Raw genomic sequence first — 20,773 nt, forward strand, 5'->3', positions numbered from 1 at the left:
CACAGCTGGGCTGCTCCTTATCCCTGAACTTGCCCCCTGGCATCTCTGAGCAAGCCCTTCCATCCTTGGATGCACTTTGTCTCCTCTGCACAAACCTTCCTGCTGCATGCCCGTCTCTCCTCCTCCAGGTGGGAAGCCCATCTTGACTGCAGGGCCAGCTAGGATCTCTTTGGGCAAAAAATTGCTCACTTACTGGGCCCACCGATTCCTCTCTGGGTTCTTTTCTCTATCTACCCTAACAAATGACAAACCTGAAGCAGGGGACCAGTTCTGTCCTTGGGACCACCCTGTGTGACATAGAATAGGAGCTCGGTGTTTGGAAGTGATAAGAAAGCAGAAGTGCTGGGGTTGGAATTAGGAGGTGAGCAGGTTCACTTCTGGCCCCTAAATTAGCAGACACTTACAGAGCACCTATTTGGGGCAGAGGCCAAAGGACTGGAATGATCCTGTAACAAAATCCACACCAGCTTTGTAAGCCCCTGCTTTGCAAGTGACCCCTAGAAAGGAGACGAAACAGGGGAAAGAGATGTGAACACTCTAGAAACAAGGACATTCTGAAATGTTTAAGCACCTGGATAACGAAGTGGGGAAATCCACTTCTGGCCAGGGACCTTTACCTCCCCCAAAAGGTCTTTCTGCCTGTCAGTTGCTGACATGAATCCAGGGAGGTCCTGCTGCCATTCATGCCTGGAGCTAGGAGGAGATGGAGTGGATAAATAGCAACCGCCAAGGGTCAAGGTTGCAGAATCAGAAGGAAGGCTAGAAAACCTAGGGTGGTTGGGGGGGGGAGGCCTTGAGACTCTGTTTACAAGGTTTTATACAGAAGAGATGAGGTTCCCTACTTAAATTAAGGTCATATGAAAAAGGAATAGATTTGAAGCCCAGGAACGTGGTATAGTGGAAAATCTCTTGGCCAGGGAGCAGAGGACAGGGGAGAAGAGGCCGAGACCTCTTATTTGCCATTACAAAAGTGACCCACAGCCATTGTAAACATTGGAAAATACGGAACAGTAGGATCAAAACTAATCAGCCGCAATTCTACCATGTGAAGACATCCAACGTTAGAATTTCTTTCCATTTAGGATCATTTTCTCTTTGCAGAAAGTGTCTTTTATGTAGTTGTAATCATGCTGTATTTATACAATTTTGTATCCTGCTTTTTTCCCTTACACATAAGCTTTTTCTGAGCAACGACTCTCAGGCAATTTGCCCCTTACCCAGAATGGCAGATGTGTTGTAGTGTCCCCTGAAGAGTCAGGAAATTCATCTCCAAGGAAGAAATGAAGGGCTGGGGTACTGGGCACAAATGAGTGCCCATACTGCTGGCTCTGCCTCACCCCTCAGGAACCTCGTGGCCCTACCTGGCACCTCTCCCTGTCCCTACCTGGCACCCCTCCCTATCCCGGCTGGCTGACCATGCACCCTAGAGCACATGATCACTGGGTCCAAGCCCTAATGACGTGTCCGGGGGCTGCTGGGCTGGCACGTGGTCTGGGCTCAGACCTGATCCTAGGAGCTCTTTATCCAGAGCTGTGCCCAGGCCCCTTAGGGACTGCCGTCACAGCAATGGATTCAGCCCCAGGACCTTTGCCCCTGGGCTGCCTCTGTGTATGTGTTATAAAATACATATAACAACATTTGCCATTTTAACCATCTCCGAGTGGGCAGTTCAATGATGTTCACAGAATTGTATCACACTGAACCACAACCTAATTGCAAAACACGTTCACCACCTCAAAGGGAAGCCTCACACGCATGAGCAAGTAGTCACTCCTCATTTCCCTATTGTCCCTGCCCCTGGGAACCACTAATTTTCTTTCTGTCCCTATGGATTTATCTCTCCTGTACATTTCATGTAATTGGAATCAAATGATTTGTGGCCTTTCAATTCTGGCTTCTTTCACTTGACATATATTTAAGCTTCATCTACCATGTAGCATATATCAGTATGCCTTTTCATGACTAGATAATACTTTGTAGCATGTATAGACCACATTTGGTTTATACATTCATTCATGGATGGACGTTTGGGTTGTTTTTGCTCTTGTGTGCAATGAGGCTGTAAACATTCATGTACATGTTTTTGTTTTTCAATTCCTTGGGGTATGTATATGGAGATGTAGAATTTTTGAATCACATGGGATTTTGATGTTTCATCCATAGGGACCTCCGGGCGGACTCTGTCCTTGTAGGATGTGTTAAAGGGATTTTGCTTTCCTGGTTCAGTCTTACTAGCCTTCGAGTCTTCTCCATCCTCATGGCTCTGAGCCCGTGTCAGAAGCCCTTCTTGAAAAACGCTTTCATATCTGCATTCGCAGCCAGTGTTCCCTGCTGGTCAGGCCATGCCTCCTTCCTCTTCCGAGATATAAGTGCTGCCTGCCCCCAGATGCCTGTCCATGGGGAGTCATTTGACTATAAGATTGAGTTCAGCCTCCCAAGCTAAGCTCCTTGGTCCCCACTATCTGAGCTAAAGCTTTCATAGCAAAGAGATCAGTAAGACAAACTCCAAGCTGGATACAGCTCTGCCCCTTGCAGAGCTGCGGTGGCATCATTGGGCTGCAGAGGTTTCCCTGAGACCCTGCCTCCTGATGTCCTCACGCTTCCCCTGGGATAGTCCCCTGGGGATGGGGAGTGTGGATGCGAATCTACTGGTGTTTGTACATGTCCCCGTGTCTTGGCTCAGCCTAGAACGTCATGTGATCTTATGAGCAGACGTGGAAATTTTTAGCTGTAATTGGAGTTTGGGATTTTCAAAAATAGAGATAAGAAAGAGGCAGGGCTTCGCCATCCTCAGCTGGTGTTCCCCACATTGAAAATCTCCCCGACTTTCCTTGTCTTCACTTCAATGACATGATGATGTGAAACGAGCACCAAGTTGTTTTGTTTTTGAATAGGGGATTCTTTTCTTCCCCTCCTTATCTACATACTTCTTTGGTAGGAAAATATTTTAAGAAATCTCGATCTCTGTAGCATTCAGTAAATTTACATAAATAATAGCTTACACGCTCTTCAACGCCTTCTCACATACTCTCCTCCTTTGCTACTCACAAGAGCCCTATTTAAAAGGCAGAATTGTTTTGGAAATAATAATTTGTCTTTGCTTTCTAGATGAAGAAATGGAGTCCCATGGAGCGTGCCAATTTGCTAAATTCAAACATATTTTAGATGGCGAGGCCAGAACGGGAACCCAGGTGTCCTATCCGTTTGTTCCTGCTGCCTAGAGGGGTCCTTGGGGACCCCTCTCCTGCCTACTGCCCCTCCCTGCAGGCCAACTTAGAGGCCCCTGGGCTTTGTCTATGCCCTGAATTGGAATCATCTACTACCCATCCACCTTCCTTGGACTATGAAGTCTCTCCCTTGTCCTGTACCTGCCACCATTCCCACCCTGTAGGGATGCTGGTGACTACAGGAGGAGGTACCTCTAGAAGCTTTAGATTGCCCATTCACAGCATGGTTTTAATTATGTCAATCAATGGAGAAACAGGAGACATGACAGCAGTCATGATTGATGGCTACTGCCTGAGGCATTCAGCCTCTGTCACTGTTCTGGGCAAGGGCCAGAGAGGAGGGGGTGGGGTGCCTTAGTTTGCATGGGGGAGGGGGGAAGAGGGACCTGCCTGGGATTCTACCAGCTGCCTACCTGAGCCTAAGCATGGACGTAGCTGTCAACGTACAGCCTTCAGAGCACACAGGCCTCCGGTGGGTCTGGGTGTTTGTACTGAGAGTCTCTGTTTCTCCAGGCATCCAGGAGCAAGGTCACCTGTTCTGCTATAAATGACCCACTATCCACATTTGCTGGCACCAACACAGTATCCTCAAGGGAGCTAACAGCTGCCCTCCTGTCGCCAAGGCTGATTGAGCACCTGCTGCCCACCAGGCTCTGGGCTGGTGCTGAGGGATCCAACAGCAGAGAGGATGCCAACCCCCCAGGCCACACAGAGAGTTTGTCCTGGCTTTGGTGGCTCGTATTCTAAGCTTCCTGCAGCCCCTTTTCAAGGTCATGGCTCTGTATAGAACTTTGTCCCAGACAGCCATCACTGCCTGTCTGGTCTCCATGACTCAGCGGAGCAGTTACCATAGCTGAGTTGACAGAAATCACAGGACAGAAACCCTTGAAACCAGTAGGGGAGCACCCCAGAGCCTGTTGCAAGGCTGGAGGCAGAGCCTATGGATGATTTGGGGGAGTCTGTGGCCAAGGTCAGCAGCCAGCACTTTATTTTACATTTTGGCTTTTAAATATTGACAGTTTGCTTTTTAAATCAAAACAGGATTATAGTTTGGGGGTCCCCAAGACTACCACTGGGCTCAGTAATTTGCTAGAAGGACCCAATCGTGGTTATGGTTTATTACAGTGAAAGGATACAGGTTAAAGTGTAATAGGAAGGAGACGGGGACAGAAGAGGGTTCCAGACACACGCTTTTATTTGTCCTCTCCCAGGTTTTGCAGGTAACAATCACTTCTCCCAGCAAAGACATGTGGCAGCACTCAGGGGAGTTCACTCACACTGAGTGTGTCCAGGGCTTTTACTGAGTGTTGGCCACACAGACATGGCTGACCTCCCTGTGGTCTCCATGCCCTTGCATTGCCCAAGGCCCTCACCCTAAATTGCTCTGTTAGCCTAGTGTTAGCACAGGTGTGTCCCAAGGCTTCCATGTAAATAATGACACTTTCTAGGCAGGACACTCGAAGGCTTTAGAGGACCGGATGTGTCTGTGGGTGAGTTTACTCCTGTAGTGCAGAAGGTTGGCAGGACTCAGTGCAGCTGCAGAGGGCTCAACCCTCAGAGAGCAAAGGTAAAATGAGACTTGGTCGGACTCACAGAAGATGCATCTGAACTCCTAAGGGCATGTTTGAGGGTGTGTGTGGGGGTGTGGGTGTGGGTGTGTGTATATATGTGTCATGTGTATCTACACATAGATGCTGACAGCAGCCCAAGAAGAGCCCCAGAGGACTGTGGCGGTGGGCAAGTGCAGTGCTGAGGGTGAATGAAGCATCTGTGGTGCCCAAGAGGTAGAAGCAGCACGTCGACAATGAGCATCTCCTTCCACGGGGGCCCATTGGTTTTCAGAGCACCTTGTTACTGTCAGAGGGAGCCGCATGTGGGAGGCTCAGGGCCAAATTAAGTCTGTGAACTTAGAATCAGGCACTCAGTGAATCTGAAGCTTGAAATAAGAAGACAACCTCATCTGGGGGAAAAATTGAACCAGGAAATTAAATGGCTTCAAGGAGAAACAGAGGTTCCTGCCTGTGCCAGCCAAAGGGTGATTGCAGAGGAGAGGAAAGCGATCCTGCCCAGCTTCCCAGACCTGCTGGCTTTCCCAGGCCACTGAGTGTGTCACTGAGTTATCCCCAAGTATCCATGTCACAGCTCTGGCCCGCTGCCCTCAACCCTGACTTGACCCTGCTGCACACCTGGTGTGGTATCCACTTAGGATTGGAAAGCTTGAAAAACATGCAATGCTTTGGAAACCCCAAAGAGCTAGTGACTTTGGCTTGTATATTTTGAAAATATTCCCTGGATGATTTTGATGCACATAGACAGTGTGGCCTGGAGAAAGCAGCAAGTGATGAGGCTAGAAAACAAAACACAAGGCTTCTTTTTTCTTTTTAATTGACACAGTGATTGTACATATTCACAGGTTACTGTGTGATCGTTGGATACATGTATACAGTGAGTAATGATCAAGCCAGGGTAATTATCATTTCTGTCACCTCTAACATTTATCATTTCTTTGTGTTGAGAACTTTCAAAATCCCCTCAGTTTTTTTTTTTGAAATATATAATTAATTATTATACACTATGTTCACCTTACTATGCTATAGGGTTTATTCCTCCTTTCTAACTGTATTTTGATACCCGCTGTCCCACCTCTCCTGTCCTCCTGCTCCCCTGCTATTCCTAGCCTCTAGTGTCTTCATTTTTACTCAGACAAATATCACATGTCCTCACTCTTGTGGGAACAGGCCTGGTTTGGGTGGTCTTGGATGCCATGCTAAGGATTTTATACCTTACCTTAGAGGCGATTAAAGTTTTTAGCAGTTTAGCAGTCATATTTAGATGGTGGAAAGATGGCTTTGGCAGCCATATATGGAACCACAGGAGAGAGGGATTAATGGGATGGGGTGAGGGTTAGGGCCCATTGCTGAGAGGGGATGGAGACAGGCAGGGGAAATCAAAAGAGCCATTGTAGAATAAGAACCCACAGAACTGGATCTAGTTGATGGACAAGGTGAAGCTTCCTCATTCAGTGCCAGGTGAGAGGGATTCATGATGATCCAGTAACAGAAATAGGGAACTTAGAGAAGGGAGCGTGTGTGGGCAGAAGATGGTGAAGCCACCTGTTGAAGGGCAAATGGAGGTGGTCAGTGGCATATGGGTTGGGAGCTAGGAGAGACATTGGGCCTAGAGGTACAGATTTGTGAGTATCTAGCTACAGGGGACAGCTTTTCATAAGCTGGTCTGGGAACCAAAGGCCTAGGGTGAAAATATCTAGAAGCTCTGAGAGCGTCCCCTGTGGGTGCGTGGCTTTGCTTTCTGAAGCTGGCAGCTGGGGTCACCTGGCCAGCTAACTGAATCCTCTGCCTCCTTGAGCCCCACTGAGGGGAGAGGACTTCTGGAACCCCTTCCTCCCGGTGTTCCCCTTCTCTGTGTGCAACACTCCTCAGCCAAGCCCCACCATGTTCCTCCACTATTCTCAGAAGGCCACTGTGACTGACGAGGTCCCCAACAGTGAAGGCTGGATTCTTGCCTTCTTATGCATCCAGAACCAGAGAGGTCACAGTGTCCAGCACCCACTTCTGTAGATGGTGAAATTGAGATGCAGAGATGCAAGTGATTGCCCAAGGTCATCTTGGGAGGCCCTGTTAGGCTGCCTGACTCCTGGCCCGGCTCCTCCCCACAAGCTGGGTGTGGGGGGTCTTTTGTTTTACAGGACTACACACGTGTGGTGTGCCCTGTGATTGATATCATTAACCTGGACACCTTCAGCTACATCGAGTCTGCCTCAGAGTTGAGAGGGGGTGAGTGGGGCAGACACCTTCTCCTCCTTGTCGTTGATTTAAGTGGGAGGGAAGTGAGGGGAAACCTTTTAGTGTCTCTGGAGCACCTCGGCCTGCACCCTATAAGAGAATTCACTCCAGTTTGGCTCTTACTCCTGGAACTGTGAAGGGATGGGCCAGGGCACGGGCAGGACACCCCAGCCCCCACAGCTCTAGCTGCAAGCCAGGGGTCCTCCTGCGGCCTCCCCCAGCTACATGGGATCTCCATGTTGGCACTACTCTCTCCTAGGGACCTTCCACTGCTCTCTGCCCAGGGTTCAGCACTGACTCCCCCCACCCCAAGACCAACTTCTAGATAATTCAGGTGGTCTATAGGCCTCTTAAACCTGCTTACACCTTCCTGGCACTCAGGGCTGAGGGCCACACTCTGTAGCTATCCATTTTGTCACCCTTGTGCCCTACCCTGGGGTTTTATCCTTTTCTCTTTTTCTCCTAACCCTATCTAGCGGAGAAGCTTCACAGAAGCAGTAGGAGGTATGGCAAGAGAAGGAAGCTGGGAGAGAGAGCTCTGGCAGCCCTGCTGTGGGTCAGCACAGGGGGGTCCTGTTGTCCTGGGGACCTGCTTCCCCCAGAACCTGAGTGTCTCCCTGAACTTTGGAAACTAAACTCTGTAGGTGCCTCGAGAGACCAAGTCAACAGGGTTGGTGCTGTGTTTTAGGGTTTGACTGGAGCCTGCACTTCCGATGGGAGCAGCTCCCCGCAAAGCAGAAGGCTCAACGCCTGGACCCCACTGAGCCCATCAGGTGAGTAGGAAGGGGCAGCGCAGGGTGGGGTGGGCAGGTTTAGCACCACTTGGTGTTTCCTGATATCCCACTGTATGCAGAGGCGGTCCATATTCGATGCCCAAAGGGCAGGAATGAAGAGAACCCTCTGCTAGGCCATCTATACTTCTGCCCTTATTTTGTGAGACTTTTGTCTCTAGGAAACTTCCATTTAAGGGAATGGGCTCTGGTGACCTGTGCTGAGGAGTGGGTGCTGAGCATCGTTCACCCTCACACAGGCCATGATGGCCTCCTGCTTCCTGCTTAACTCGAGGATCCAGGATGCTCCCTTAGGGCCAAGGGCCCCCATGTCTGGGCTGTCCACACTTATCGCAGGAAGGCTGAGTGGCTGCAGGCACTAGAAGTGCAGACTGACATCAAGACGTGGCTCCTGCCACGTGTTAATGAGCACATCTGTCCTATTCTGGGTGAGAACACGGATATGGTGGTGTGAACTCTAGGCCACTTATGCCATGCTGTGGAGGGCTCTGTCCTGCTCCACTTTCTCCTCAGGGTCCCACTGTGACCCACAATGCACCCTGGAAAACTTTCTCCCTGGTGCTCTGTGCTCACACCCCGAGGGTGTGGCCCAGAACAGAGCATCGTGATCCATCCCCATGGTCCACTCCTCAGAGGCCTGTGGTCTCTGAGTCAAGCGTGTACGGCCTTGAGGGCCTGCCTGAGACTGGGTGGCAAATGCACCTCAGGCCTCTTGGGACCCTCCAAGCTAAAATAAGTCTGCCTTGGGTCAGGCAGCAGGAAGATAACTGCTTAGAGAACCCTAGAGAAGGCCATGGGGTAGGGATTTCTCTGCCCAGGGACTTAGGGACGCCTGGCATTATCCAAGGGTATCTGTGTCTCTGATGCCTGTCACAGTAACTGTTTGAACATCATAATTGGATTGACATAAGTCAAACCGAGGACTGAAAGGGCTGCAGAAAGCTGAAGAGTGTGCTCCAGGCAGATGGGTAGCGACTCCGAGCTCTACCGTGAGGTGGGGTCTCTCTTCTTCCTGCACTTTCAATATCTGGAGTGATGCCAAGAGAGAAATGAGAGCCAGGTGGCACTCTGGACCGTGGGAGATGCTTCTCACCAGGCTGAGCACTGAGCAGGCGCATCAGCCCCTCGGCTCCTCATCCGACCTGTGTGAAGTGGGAGTGGTCATGGGAAGTGGCTGTCTAGACACCCCAGAGCAGTGGACCAAGTCCAGGAGGAAGCAGCCCAGCAGAGGGGTTCTCAGGGTGGTTCTCCTCTTGTGGGATGCCTCTGCTCATCAGACAGGGAGCGTCTCCCGGGAGTAGGTCAGTTCTCAGGGAGCAGCAGCCTGTGCCATAGCTAAGGTATACCTGGGCTTCTGACCTGTTCCCTATCAATTACTTGTTTGATATTGGACTTTCCCTTTACCCTTGGGACTCCCTGAATAGGGGACAGGACCATGAAGGCTTGCAACCTACCCCGGCCGTTTGATCTAACAAACATATCCGAATACTATTGGGGTTACTTGCTTGGATTCTGCTACTCTTGCCTGCTTTCTTCTTCAATCCCTTTCCTTTCCAAGGACCTGCTGTGACATCTGCCTCAGCAATCAAGAGCCAGGAGATTTGGGGTGGGACTCCCTAAAAAAAAGAAAAATGCGGGTATATGAGTTTGCTATGGCTGTAGTAGCAAGTCCCACAGATTGGGTGCAGAAATTTGTCTCTGGTTCTGGAGACCAGAAGTCTAAGATTGAAGTGGGAGCAGGGTTTGTGCCTTTTGAGGGCTATGTCTCTCTGTCTCCACCATGTCTTGTTTTTGTGCATTTTATAAGGACCCTAGTGACATTGGATTAGGGCCCACTCTACTGATCCTATTTTAATTTAATTACCTGTAAGGACCTCCCTCTGAAAACAAAGCATATCTCAGGTACTGGGAGTTAGGACCCCAACATATGTTTCTGGAAAGAGGGAGACCAAATTAATTTAATAAAGGAGTAAGGATGGGCCAGGTATGGTGGCACAGGCCTGTAATCCTAGCAGCTTGGGAGGCGGAGGCAAGAAGGATTGCAAGTTCAAAGCCAGCCTCAGCATCGGTGAGGCACTAAATAACTCAGTGAGACCCCCATCTCTAAATAAAATTCAAAACAGGGCTGGGGATGTGGCTCAGTGGTCAAGTGCTCCTGAGTTCAATCCCGGTACCAAATAAATAAATAAATAAATGTAAGGATGGAAAATAAGGGAGTGAGCTGGGTTTCAGGAAATGGATGTGCTGCTAACAGGTGCTGCCCTAACCCTTCTCTGCCTGGTCAGTGGCCCCTGCCCCTGCTCCCAACAATGGAGCCCCCGCAAAGAGCCCCACAGGGCTGCATCTGAGGAAGAGGTTGGTGGGAGCTCTCTAGTCCCACAAGCAGCTGAGGTTCTGAGCAATCCTGTCCCATGGGAAGGGTGCTGGTAAACAAAGTTACTTGTATTCAAGGAGAGATTTACAATCAGAGTGCAAAACTCTAGAGCAGGTTTTTGTTTTGGAAAAAATGGACAAGGTTTTGACCATTCTGAAGAGGAACAGAAATGGGAAGAAAATGGCCTTGAGTTTTGGGTACCCGGGGCACAGAGTGTCTCCTGCTTTCCTGATCCCCCCTCTTTCCTTCCAAATGCACAGGACTCCCATCATAGCTGGAGGGCTCTTCGTGATTGACAAAAGCTGGTTCAATTACCTGGGGAAATACGACATGGAGATGGACATCTGGGGTGGGGAGAACTTTGGTGAGTTCCCACCCTGTGCATCCTTACCTATACCGTTCTCCATTGCATCCATCCTGAGAGCTGGGGAGGGGAGCTCTGGGTTCTTGGGCCTAGCGTGGAGCTGAACTGTCACACATGCTGGGATCAGAGCCTGGGAGAGGGTAAGCAAGTCACTCCTTGGGGGAAGGCTGAATGGCGCACCAGAGCAGTGGTTGTTGGAGGGCAGGGGAAACATGCCAGGGAGACTCTTGGGGGGATGGTGAAGGGCAAAGGCCAGGAAGGCAGTGGGCGAACACCAGGTCCCAGGGGCCAGACCCAGGCTCAAACTAGGAGCACTGAACTTGGGAATTTGGTGTTAGAAGAAGATTGAAGAGAAAGAGAATGAGGAATAGGAATGCAAGTAACATACCTTCACCTCCATTAACCTCCTTGGCACCCTTGAGTATAACACTCAGCGTTGTGTTAATGAGGAGGGTCTATCATAATTGATATGGAAATCCTGGGGGCATCTTGCCCTTATCTTTTAGTGGGAGAGGAAAGGGTGAGGAGAGGGGCTCATTACAGAGCCCCAAACCCTGCACACAGATGGCCCAGATCTGGTCACAGTGGTGTAGGGCTGAGGTTGGCAGCTACAGGAGAAGTAGCATGGTCAGAAAGCCCCATGCCATCTAGCTGATGACCCCAAGTGACCCTCATTTCCCTCCTGTATTTAAAGTATGACTTTGGGATAAGGATCCTATTTCTTGGAGTTGTGAAAACCCAGTGAGGTGAGTGTATGACAATCATGGCACCTAGTGGGCGTAACGAGTGTGTTTCCTTCCAGCAGTGACACTTTAGGGGATCCCCGGAATGTAAGCTTCTCGAGGGCAGGGACCTGCTCTGTTTTGTTCTTGGCCATCTCCAGCACTTAGTAAATGTGGCACTTGCCACTCAGGAGGCCCTTAGCAACTACTGAACAAACCAACCTCAGTAGAGGGGAGCGAGTTCGGCACGGGCCCTTGGAGCAGTGTGCAGGCCGAGAGGGATCCTCGGGGCCCATCTTGGCTCTCCGAAGTAATCCGGGCATTGTCCACTGTTCCTGCCCCTGGAGTGTTTTACAGCCTTCTTCCTCAGTCACTAAGAGTTATTTCCTGGAAATTTATGGCTCCTGGCCTGACCCACAGCATCTGTTCTCCCAAACTGGGCAGCGGAGAAAAAAAATCTATCAGAAAAGTTGGTCTCCTGCCAGACAAGGGCCAGGCTGGAAGCACAACAAACAAAACAGAAAACCCCAACACTGGCCAGCCATACAGAATTCCCCTGTGGGACCTGTCCTTGAAGGCCTCAGATAGTGCAATAGGATCATGGCTGTATTGATGTGGGGATCAGGGCTGGGTCAACCTGCACCAACCCTCCCCCCCACCCCCACCCCCACCCCCCCGCTGGGAACTTGGAGCCAGGTAGATCCCTTGGTGTTCTCAATGGGGCAGGGCTTTCTGTCTTACTGGGCAGAGCTGATGGTATGTCCTGATGCTCGACCTATCCCTTATTTAGTAAAGAGTTCCAGCCTTTCTCCCCATAGGCAAAAGCATCCTCCCTGGAATACTTTTGATGGACAGTCATCCTCTACTGTCTGCTCCTGTGCTGCTTGTAATGTGGCATTCACTGTTTCACAGTTCAGCACATTCTGTGTTGAGATTTGTGTGTGTGTGTGTGTGTGTGTGTAGAATTGTTAGAAAATTCGTTGAAGCCTGGCCCCCTCCCAGCTTGTCTGTTGGGGTTTGTTCTGCCCTCTTGAACCACACTAGGTGAGCAGTCGCATTTGGATGTAGACAGCATGTTATTTTCGACGATGGCACATTCTGGTCCAGCTTACTAGTACCTTTCCTTTATAGCAGCGTTAACACACATCTGCTCAAATCAAGAAGCAATCTCATCTAGCCGACTTCCGCATTGTTTGGCATTAACAAGGACTGATTTGAATAAAGAAGTTGGGAAGGGGTCCCGGGGAGGTGTGGGAGAGACAGTTTATCATCCATCACAAAAATTTTAAAAGCACAGAAAAAGCTCTGCAGACAGCCATAGCAGGAGACTCTCTGTTTTCTCGCACCTGAACATTCCATTATGCTATAGCCAGCTTATAGCACTTTGAAAGCCATTTCTGGATTTTTTTTTTTTTAAAAAAGCATTTCATGTGCCAGAAAATGCAGTGCTTTTTCAAGGGACAGCATAGCACCTGCAGGTGGGGATAACAAGGCACCCGAGTATGCAAAGGTGGGAATTTGAAAGTGGGTCCATGTGATGATCAGGGATTGGGACAGGGTACATGAGCCATGCTTCAGTGACAAAAAAGAGATGCTGTGCAGAGGCAAAGGAGCTTGCCTGTCAGAGTAATGGGACCCTGGATCCCTGAATGAGGCAGAAGGGGCCGCCTCACCCCAAAAGTTCCCAAGTCCTCAAGATATATTTCCTTTGCAGCCCCTCACAACTTATTCTCTTTTTTCTGTCCCCACCCATCCTCTCCCGATGATGCTCCACCTCTGTCTCATGCCTGTCAAATGTGTCCTCCCTTGTTACTGCAAAAATGCTCTCTCTGAGATGCCAACTTCCTAGTCCTGGGGCCACAGTGACTCCCTCAGGTCCTAAAGAGGAAGCCCACACACTCACTCCTCCCCTGGGGCCTTGCCTGCCTCTCCAGCCTCTCCTCCCTCCAGCCTTGGGTCCAGAGGTACTGACAGAGCCTCCTGCCATCTCAGCATATTCCCCAGACTTCTACATGACTGCACCTCCCTTCTTCACCAAATGCTGGTACCCTGCAGAAGGCAGCTCTGGAGCAGCCTCCTCTGTGGGTGACCAGGGTACCTTCCTCACCCTCTCTCTTGCTCATCCCCTCCCTCACTCTGTATCCCTCAGCGCCCCTTCAGGGTCATTGCACTGATGCCTCTTAGGTGTTTGTTCTGTAATCTGAGCCTGCCACCCTGTCCTATGTCCTGCCAAGCCAGGAGCTCCTTAAAGGCAAGAGCATGTATCCAACTCCCCTTTCTTGAGACCCAGAACAGTAGGAACTGACCAATGTCTGTGCAAGAAGCAACAGACCGAATAAGGGAATTCAAGGAGGGAAGGGCAGTGTAGACACAGTCGCCCCTTGGTGACTGCAGGGGACTCCTTCCAGGACTACTCAACGAAATCTGCAGATATCAAGTCCCTCGTATAAAATGGTATGGTATTTTCATATAACCTACACACAGCACCCTGTGTGCTTTAAATCACCTCTTAATTACTTATAATTCATATGATGTAAGTGCTATGTAAAAAATTGCTCTTTATGGTTTAGGGAATAATGACAAGGAAAAGGAGTTCAGACGTGTTCAGTACAGATTGCAATTCCTTTTCGAACATTTCAGTAAAAATAATAAACCACAGTTGGTTGAATTCATGGATGAGGAACCCCACCGATACGGAGGGCTGACTGGAATATATGAGGTGCCATTTAAAATGGGTCTCACTGCATAAATGGAGCCATGCTTAAGGGTTCCCTTAAAACATGAAAATAATAAGAGCAGGCAGGAGCAGTTTTCCTTAACAGGAAACAGAATTTCTGTGTCTTCTAGATATGTTTGTATGTGCTGGGTTCACATTATTTCACAGCCCAGAAACGAGGTTATTGGCCCAGGCAACCTTGACCTTGCTCAATCACAAGCCACCCTTGCCCCTCCCATTTCACTTTTCTTAGGTTCCAAGCAGTCTCTCGCAGAGGGTGGAGTGGCTGCAGGGCTCTGGGAAGGCTAGGCCAGGTCCTACCCGACCCCCACAAACGCTCACACCCTCTGACCCTGGTGCCACCGTTCCCACCAAGTATTTCTAAAATAAGCTGAAGAGTTTTGATAATTATATCCACAGTTTAGGATATGAGTAGGCTTTAGGGAAATGTGGCTTTTAAACTTTTTTTTCCCCCAGAAGTTGATTTGCATTAAAATTGGATGCTTAGGCTCTCATTTGCATAACACAGGATCCATGTAATATATCTACTTACTTTGAGCTGCATCTTACTTTTAGCTTTTGGTTTTTAGAGATAAAGGGAATCTATTGCCCAATAAGAAGTGTGTGTGAGTGTGAGCATGAGTGTGAGTGTGTGTACATGCATGTGTGTGTGTTTGTGGGTGTGTGTGTGTGTGTAGGTGGTGGGGGTACACATTTCCGAAAAAGGAGGCTTTGGCACACACAGGAAGGGAGAATATGGGATTCCTGAATTTAGAATGAGGGATTTCCAAAGCACAGCAGGCACATAAGACAGAGCTGGAAAGAGAGAGAAGAGGTGGGGCCCAGAAAAGACTTGCCACCACCCACCAGCCCCAGAATATAGTCTGGAATACCAGGCTATTCTGGGCTTGGTGTGTGCGTGAGTATTGTAAGAAGAAGAGGGCTGTGGAATCAGACAGGACTACGTTTGAATCCCTCCCATAGTCCTCACTAAGTTCCCTCATTTCCAAGTCTTTAAAAAGGAGACAATGATCCCCTGGGAGGGAGAACAGGCCCCCAAAGACATACACACCCTAATCCCTGGAACCTGGCAGGATGTTACCTTTCATGGCAAAAGGGTCTGCACATTGGATTAAAGTCATTAAGAAGTGGCCTGAAGATAGGGACTTAGGCAGGTGGGTCCTGTCTCATCATAGAAGCCCTTAAAAGCAGAGAACAGTCTTAGGCTGGAAGTAGAACAGAAGAGACAGAAGTCAGAGATTTGGAGCTCAAGAGGCATTTGACCACCTCTGCCAGTTTAAAGAAGTAGGGGGCAACACGGAAGTGGCCCAGGGAGACCCCAGGCCAGCCGTCTGCAAGGAAAGGGGAGCCCCTGTACTACAGTGCCAAGAACTAAGTTCCACAAACAACCTGAAAGAGCTTGAATGTGGCTTCTCCTTCAGAGCCTCCAGAAGGAAGCACAATCCTGCTGATGCCTTGATTTCAGCTGCATGAGACCCTGAGCAGAGGATCCATCTAAACCCACCCACCAACTTCGTGGTAATGCATTATTGGCAGTTCTAGAAAACTACCAGAGTCTCCATATCACAGGGCTGTTGTGAAGATGAGTAGGTAATGCCAGTGCCTCTGCTCTAGCAGGGTTGGCACTTTCCCTCCAGTCTGCATGGACATCTGTTAAAGGAGGCTGACATCTGCCCTGCTGGGATACTTTGTTCCTCCTACTTTCTCCTTTGGTCTCACCCTTTCTATGCTCCATGGCTCAAGGTTAAGGAAAGATCCTTATCTGGGAACAGCACCCAAATCTGATTAAATCTCACCCCCCCCCCCAGATGGAGAGCAAGCTGCAGCATCTCACTTTGTTTGTTCCTTTTCTGGACTATTCTATGAAAGCCATGTGCCCAGGCACAATCCCACAAGGCCATCCTTCACACTGCTCTTGAACTGCTGCATGTCTAATCAAGTCGCATCGGAGAGGATACTGGTTGTTGGTTATCTATAGGGAGTATAGAAAGATAAAGGGTGCCATCTTGGTATTTGTAGTCATTTGGCCACTGGTAACCATGCGATGACCCATGGTTCATATCTGTCAAGAAGCAGGGACCTGGCTACAGACTTGATTGCCCCAGATGTGGGTGAAGTGCAGTTTTGCTTACAGATTCAAGGTTGTCTTTTGTGGGCAATAAGATTAGTCAAGTCAATGCATTCATGAAGAATAAGAGTGTCTTAGGCCATTTTGTGCCACTATAATAGAATGCCACAGACTAGGGAATTATAAAGAACAGAAATTTATTTGTTATTGTTCTGGAGACTGGGAACCGATCAAGTCAGGGTCTTCTTGCTGCATAATCCTTTGGTGGAAAGCAGAAGGGCAAGAGGGCACACATAAGGTAATGCAGGGGTTTGGGGTAAGAACTCACCCATTTCTCATGAACCCACTGTGGTGATAACTCACTCTCAAGATAACACCATTAAACCATTTAGGAGGGCAGAACCCTTGACATCTTCCCACCTCTTGAAAGGTCCCACCCCTCCTCTGTGTTGCTTTGGTGATTCAGTTTCCAGTCCATGAGTTTCGGGGGAGACATTCCAACCATAGCACAGAACTTGCTTCCAGGCCCAGTAAGCCTTTAAAACTTAAAGATTACTGTTGCACAAATGTATGTGTGGATATAGGAATGACACTCGTCAGGCAAATCTTGTCTCTTTCTGCCCACCACTGTCCTCTCTACTCCCTTGGTCCTCAGTAGTCTTAAAATTGGCCAGAAATAGAATGGTGTATACACACACACACACACACACACACACACACACACACACAATATAAGAGGCTCCATTTAAAACACGGCCCATTGCATGAAGTGTTTCCCATGAGGAATGGTGCCCGTTGCCTTTATTAGAAACCAAGCTAAGTTAGAACTTTGACCAGCACAGTGATCAGGGGCATGTGAATAGCTGTGATTCGCTTTCCTGGGGAGAAAAAGCTGCTCATTCTCTCCCTAATCCCTGCCCATCACTCAGGGGCTCCACAGGTGGATGTTGGTTCTGGTGAACAGAGAGGGCTCTAGGAGAGCTGGTAAAAAAAAAAAAAAAAAAAAAAAAAAAAAAAAAAAAAAACCAGCTGATGGATTGATGAGGGGATAGAAGGAGAGAGATGAGAATGGAGGGCAGGAGGGCAACTTACTTTCAAATATTAATTTGCATCTCAAAAGAAGTAGGACCATAACAGTGCCCTGGTGAGGATGTAATAATTACACATCTCTCTCCTTGGAATGCAGAGCGGATCTGGGTCTGCATGATACTCATCACTGGGGAAATGATGCAGGCCCTAACTCCACAAGAAGCCCCCTTAGAGTCCCTATGCAAAGTCTTTAGCTCTACTCTCCTCCTTCATTTAAGAAATGATGTCATTGCAAGAATGTGGGCCTGGGGAACAAGGCTCTACCTGGGAGGGCCCACTGCCTCGACCTCAGTCCATGAAATTCTGTTGGCACTTTTCTCATAGCCCCTGCAGAGGACTAGCAAGACTCCCAAAGGCTTCAGCAGAACTCTGCCAACATGGGGGCCTGGCTTGCCGGCCCAGGAGGATGCATATCCTTATCATGAAGTCAGTGGTACAGATAAGGGCAGGGGAACTACATATCCTGGGTTTTAAATAATCCACATTGTAGTGCCTATAAACCATCACACTAATCTGGAAACTCCAAGCTGCATCCCCCAGATTGCCTCTTGACTCGGGTGGGAGCACAGCAATCCATGTCAGGCTACGTGTCTCTTAAAATTTTAGTTACAAGGATCTAGAGTCCAGAAACCTAACCATTCGCAGGCTGCCGTCCTAAAGCAGAACTAAGACAGGCATTTTGTGGAATTGGATGAGGAAGTTGATGAGGTACAAGTGATCTCTCTGGTTAAAGGTTGTGGGGGCCTTGAAGTCAGTACCTGCATTAGCCAGTAGCAGATGTCAAGTGTGAAGACAAGGTGGTGTCAAGGCAAGAACGTGGACTACTTTGCAAGGGGGGGGGTGTACTTCAAGTTGGTGTACTTCCAACTACTGGTTTAGTTGTCCTAGAGGTGCTGCCTTGTTGGGTAATAAGGACATTGGTAACCACTGAGCGAGGTTGCTAGGAGGACCAGTAAACAGCCCCTTGAGAAAGAACCTAACCATGCCTGGCCCAGAGGAACAGGAAGGGGCCATTTTCCTCCCTGGCTAATGTTAGTATAACTGACATATTCTGAATTTTTACACTCACCCAGCAGACGCAGGAATTGAGGAAGAGGGAGAATGGGCCTGGAGAATAGAGGGTGCAGGGCAGCAGCAGTTGAGGGTGGAGGCCAGGGGACTGTCACACCTCCCTGAAGTATCAGCCTTGGGAGGGGGCACTGCTGCTTGGAATAGACCTAGGACTGATGGGACAGAGGAGAGTCCTCAGCATCCAGCAAGCACTGGGATCACACGAGGAAGGAATTTCAGGACAACATTCAAAGACAGACCCTCATAATTAAGGAGGAGATCAGGAGAGCAGAGGAAGGAGAAGAGGGACCATGCCCTGTGATGGTACTGTGCCAGGTGGGAGCCCGTGCAAGATGGTGGCAGAGGGGAGGCAGTCAGTGGATTCAGAGAGCAACACAATGCTGAGCAGAGAGAGCTCGAGGGGGCTAAGCAGCTTGTGGGGTGGGGGATGGGTTGTCCCCCCCCCCCACCAGTTGGAGGGATTTGCTTTACAAATGAGTAGAGACATATGTCTCATTTGAATACGGGGAAAGGAAGAGAGAAGCTAAGGCACATGCATATCTTTGGGAAAAAGCTGGCACCAGTGTATGAGTTATATCTAGTAAGCGAGGCTGCCATCTCTCACTTGGCGGGGGGGGGGGGGGGGGGGTTAAGTGGTTTCCTTTTTGGGAAGTGAAGCAGACCCTGTTTGGAGTCCTGGGACAGGAGTTGATTGGAGCACACACACATCTGAAGGCAGACATACTGAGACTCCAATTCACACATGTACTGACACGATTCCCCGCCCCATCCCTGAAGTCCCTCAGTGTACCCGCTGTAAGCTGGAGAAGTGGGTGTCAGGCAGTTGACTGAGCCACTGCTTGCTTGGTGACTCACAGAAACACCAGGCTGCATGCAGGACACATGACTCAGAAGGTGCCCCAGCCATTTGGGGCATTTGCCACCTCGTTCTGTACTGAGGACCTTTATGGAGAGTCAGATTTTCAGATTTCAGGTCCACAAGTCTACGTTGTCTCCTGCAGCTTGGCAGAAGATGGGAAGGAGGAGGAAGCTGTAAATGGTCAAAGAAGTAAGGGGCAGGCACGGTGGGAGATGCAGCACAGTGTCCGAGTTTTAGAGATGGGCTTGAGGAGAGGGTCTCATAATACCTGCTGCTGAGCTTCCAATCACACGTAGAGTTCACACAGTCATTCTCACAGTTCTACTTCATTTGAAGGTGACGGCGGTCCTGCAGAGTATTTTTATGATCTTTGTTTGACAAGTGAGAAAAAGCAGGCCTCCACAAGCCGAAGCAGGTTTCCCAGGGACACAGCTAGTCGGTTGCTGCAGATTTGGGTCTGCAGAACCCCGAACCAAGTTCTTCCTAGGAATGAACTGCAGCCTGTTCAGGAGAGAGCCTGGATGGCAGGCAGAGGGGCAGGTTCAGAGGTGATGGGTCACTTGGTGTGAAAGAACACTTGTCAGCAACTCAGTAGCCTATGCACAGAGACATGAGAGGAGGCAGGAGGGAACATGGAAGGGTGGCCAGGGACATGTGGAAGAGAGCAAGAGAGGATCAGGGTGAAGAATTTGAGGCCAGGTGCCTGCTGGGAGAGTTAGAATGCAGGGACTCTGTAAGCTAGTGGTAGAAGGGTCTGCAGATGAGAGAGGCCCAGTGGTGAGGAAACCTGGGGAGGCCTGGAGGTGTGGCCCAGGCTGCTGGAAGGCACAGGGCAAGCATTTGGCAGGAAGTTCCTTGAGTATCTGTAATCTTATTTCCTGCACCGGGACCCCCAGCCTATGGTTCCTTACCGGGGTAGACACCCCCAAGCATGGCATTTTCCCGAGTCAGCCTGTGTCCTTCACACTTAAGCTTGACTGTAAAAGCTTGAACCAGGAGAAGCTCCCACAGGCCTTTCTACCAGTGACTTACCCAATGGGTATAGTCAGTAAGGGGGTGCATTGTAGAGAATTGCAGAGTAATAATACAACTAAGTCATTCTGCTTTTTAATAGCACGATGTACTGGCAGTCCTAAACAGTGGCAGCAATAAAATGTTCCCCTGCCCCATCCTGGTATGACATTGCTTCTGCTGATACAGAAGCCCTACTTGGATCCCGCGCCTGAGCAGTCCCAGGGTAGTAGACTAACCACCCCACCCACCACTTGGGTCCCCACAGCAGCAGCCAACCAGGAAGAAATGGGGGTGTGTGCAAAATCCGCACACTGGGAAACACTCCCAACAACAGCTTTGCAGCTTCTAGCATTTTCTCCAACTGCTGTCAGCTCTGGGTTTGCTTAGCTTTCCTCCTCCTGGATCACCCTTCGGGTGGTAGAATTGCAGACTCACTGTGGAAGGCATTTTCATGGACACCTTGTCCAAGGGCCTTCTGGGGACTCATTCCTCTCTGTTGCATCTCACCATGTAGTTTTCTAGCCTGTCCTGAGTCTACTCTTGATAGACATCTGGTCCCTGAGTTGGAAAATTCTCTTGTATTCTCAAATAGAAATCCCTTTCTCCTCAATCTGGATTTGAACCATCTGTGGTCACAATGGGGAGTGAGTCGAA

The 20,773-nt window shown here is 49.4% G+C and overlaps 1 protein-coding gene across 1 annotated transcript in view; it reads left to right on the plus strand.

Annotated features, from left to right (window-relative positions):
- The window catches only part of GALNT14 (polypeptide N-acetylgalactosaminyltransferase 14), a gene marked incomplete at its 3' end in the record, with an annotated part of 200,068 nt that overhangs the window by 162,134 nt on the left and 17,161 nt on the right, over positions 1-20,773 (plus strand). The window contains exons 7-9 of the mRNA XM_081265376.1: positions 6,934-7,021; positions 7,719-7,803; positions 10,456-10,559. Of these exons, the coding sequence (XP_081121502.1) occupies positions 6,934-7,021; positions 7,719-7,803; positions 10,456-10,559 (277 nt within the window). The remainder of the gene's footprint in view (positions 1-6,933; positions 7,022-7,718; positions 7,804-10,455; positions 10,560-20,773) is intronic.

This window comes from Spermophilus citellus (assembly GCF_964194105.1).
Source record: "Spermophilus citellus genome assembly, chromosome: 13".
Lineage (NCBI taxonomy): Eukaryota > Metazoa > Chordata > Mammalia > Rodentia > Sciuridae > Spermophilus > Spermophilus citellus.